The sequence below is a fragment of the Rhincodon typus genome, chromosome 36 (assembly GCF_021869965.1).
Source record: "Rhincodon typus isolate 14 chromosome 36, sRhiTyp1.1, whole genome shotgun sequence".
NCBI lineage: Eukaryota > Metazoa > Chordata > Chondrichthyes > Orectolobiformes > Rhincodontidae > Rhincodon > Rhincodon typus.
In genome coordinates this window covers 6036083-6039032 of record NC_063367.1, presented here as the reverse complement: position 1 = coordinate 6039032, position 2950 = coordinate 6036083, and the positions used below count along the sequence as shown (strand labels likewise).

At 46.0% G+C, this 2950-nt stretch overlaps 1 protein-coding gene across 1 annotated transcript in view; it reads left to right on the top strand.

Annotated features, from left to right (window-relative positions):
- Positions 1 to 2950, top strand: part of slc28a1 (solute carrier family 28 member 1) — a 65139-nt gene that overhangs the window by 28474 nt on the left and 33715 nt on the right. The window contains exon 8 of the mRNA XM_048617013.1: positions 484 to 561. Coding sequence (XP_048472970.1) covers positions 484 to 561 — 78 coding nt within the window. The remainder of the gene's footprint in view (positions 1 to 483; positions 562 to 2950) is intronic.

The window sequence follows — 2950 nt, the reverse complement described above, 5'->3', positions numbered from 1 at the left end:
CACACACTGGTCTAGGGTACACACTGGTCTAGGGTACACACTGATCTTGGGGGCACACACTGGTCTCTGGGGTACACACTGGCCCGTGGAACACACAGGTCTGTGGAACATACTGGTCTGGGGTACACTCTAGTTTCTGGGTTACACACTGGTTTTTTGGAGTATTCGTTGGTTTCTTGTGAACACACATTGGTTTCTCGGGTACACGTTGCATCTTGACCAGTTTCAGCCCTGACCTAGAGCCTGGGCTTGCAATCTTTAACCGACCAATCAAGATGGTGCCATTGGTGGTGGTTTCAGAGGCAATGAAGCAACTAAGGGTAGATTTAATGCAGAAGCTGAATTGTCCTGGATTTAGTTTTTACTTGAGTGACATTAGTCCATTCGACCTAATCACTGATAGAAAAAAAAACTCAAAACAAAATCATAGTAATGTTGCAGTTATATGCGATTCCCCTGAAGCTTGTCTCTTTCCTCTTGCAGATCTTTTTGAACTATACAATAGCTGGGTCCAGCTTTCTCTTTGGAAATGATCTCATCAATGGTATTTTTGCATTTCAGGTCAGTCTTCGACTTTCTTATCAATTCTGATATGTTTTTGAGCCAGTTCAAACACAAGGCACAGTGTAAATGCTAATATTGGTGATAGGAGCAAATTTTACTGTAGATGCTGGAATCTGTACTGAAAACAACAACTGCTGGAGATCACAGCGGGTCAGGCAGATCCATGGAGAGAGAACAAGCTAAAGTTTTGAATCTAGATGACTCTTCATCAGACCTGAAGTGAAGTGTAGAGGGGACAGCATTTATGCTGTAGTTGGGGTGTTTGGGGTGTAGAGTGTTGAGGGAGAAAGGGTGTTGATAGATTAAGTGATCAGATTGTGAGAACAACAGAACAAGGTGTATCTAGCTTCCAGACTTGAAAGAACAGACAGTCCCACTAGGGTGGGGTGGAGCAGCGGGTGGGGTGAAGGGAGAGAGGACATGGTGACAGAGAATGTATCAAGTAAAGCTAAAAGAAAAGGAAGGAATGGGATTTGGTTCACAATTTGAAGGTGTTGAACTCAATATTAAGTCCAGAAAACTGTAAAGTGCCTAGTTTGAAGATGAGATGTTGCTCCTCCAGTTTGCGCTGTGATTAAACTGGGTGGGTGGGTGCTGGGTCACTCGGAGGAGATCCCCGTTTCCCATGGCCCCATTTTACAATCAGACAGTGTGACCCCGGAAAGGGGGGATGTGGGAGGGTGGGGGGAGGAACTCACCAGGCAAATGCACCAGAATTACCTTCTCATTTTTTCCCCTGCGTGGTCAGACTACCCACACCCACCCAGGATTAATATCAATAGTGGATGAGTGAGGCCCATAAGTGAAATCACAGCATGCTGAGGTCAGACATGTGGGCATGTGAGCAGGACGCGGTGTTAAAATGACTGGCTTCGGGAAGTCATGTTGCACATGGACCAAAGGTGATATTGGAAGAGTGCAATGTTTTCTGATGTGCTGATACATGTTTATGAAGCTGTCTGTGCCAGCAACAATTCCAGTTAATTGTGATTCTTTCCTGAGGTGTGGGTGTCATTAGCCAGGCCAGTGTTTGGTGTCCATCCCTAATTGCTATAAAATTGAGCGGCTTGTTGGGACATGTCAGAGGGCAGATAAGAATCAACCACATTGCAGTGGGTCTGGAGTCACATGTAGGCCAGATCAGGTAAGGACGCAGATTTCCTTTCCTAAAGGACATTAGTGAACCAGATGGGTTTTTTTAAACAGCACTTGATGACAATTTCATTTTCACTGTTACTGAGATTAGCTTTATGCCTGCAAAATAGCATAAGAGATCAGGAAGGGTATCTCAAATGCAGGAGAGAGGCTAAGGCTGCAATAAGGAAGGTTATGAGGAAAGATGGCAGGCTGAGCTAAAACAAATGGTAAAATATTCTTCAAATACATTTATTTCTCCTAAAACACAATAGTTGCGTTCTTGTGCGACCTCACGCTATAAAAAATCACACTATAGAAAATTGTCATAGAAAATCACATTATAGAAAATTCACAAGACTGTACAGTAGAAAGTTCACGTTATCCAAACAGCATTCACTATTCATCAATTGCATTAATGAAACATGCATTATGGCAGAACTACTTCTATATCAATAGTCAAAGCTTCCTGAAGGATAGACTGGAGCCCATTAGGAACAAACACGGTGAGATACTTGTTGAAGGAAAGAGTACAGCAGGGATACTAAATGAATATTAACCAAATTAGAAAACGGTGACAATGGCCCAGCTAAAAATATGGGTGTTGAAAATCAAAGACCCTGGGGGTGGGGGTCAGGAGGTGTCTTGGCCTCTCATAGCTGCTGGCCAATCAGAGGCCCTTTGAACAACAGCGCCACCTGGGAGGCAGTGGCTCCTGCCAGTACTGCACCACCTTGGACGGACAGTGAGTGTCAGGCTGGTGTTGGGGGATGGGACTGTTGTGAGTGATGGCTGGTGGGTTGGTGCTGGGTCACTTGGGGGAGATCCCCTTTTCCCACGGCCCCATTTTACAATCAGACAGTGTGACCCCGGAAAGGGGGGATGTGGGAGGGTGGGAGGAGGGACTCACCAGGCAAACGCACCAGAATTACCTTCTCATTCTCTCCCCTGCGTGGTCAGACTACCCACACCCACCCAGGATTAATATCAATAGTGGATGAGTGAGGCCCATAAGTGGGCACTAATTGGTCATCCATCGGCATTCCCACTCTGGGTCTAACCTGGGCAGAGGTGGGAGAGTCACACGTTCTCAGTGCTCCCCCCCATTTCCTGATTAAATGCCCCCCATCCACCAACAGCAAGCTCACTACAGTGGGAGGCAACAGGCAAGTGGCATTAGATATAACACAGTGTGGAGCTGGAGGAACACAGCAGGCCAGGCAGCATCAGAGGAGCAGGAAAGTTGACGTTT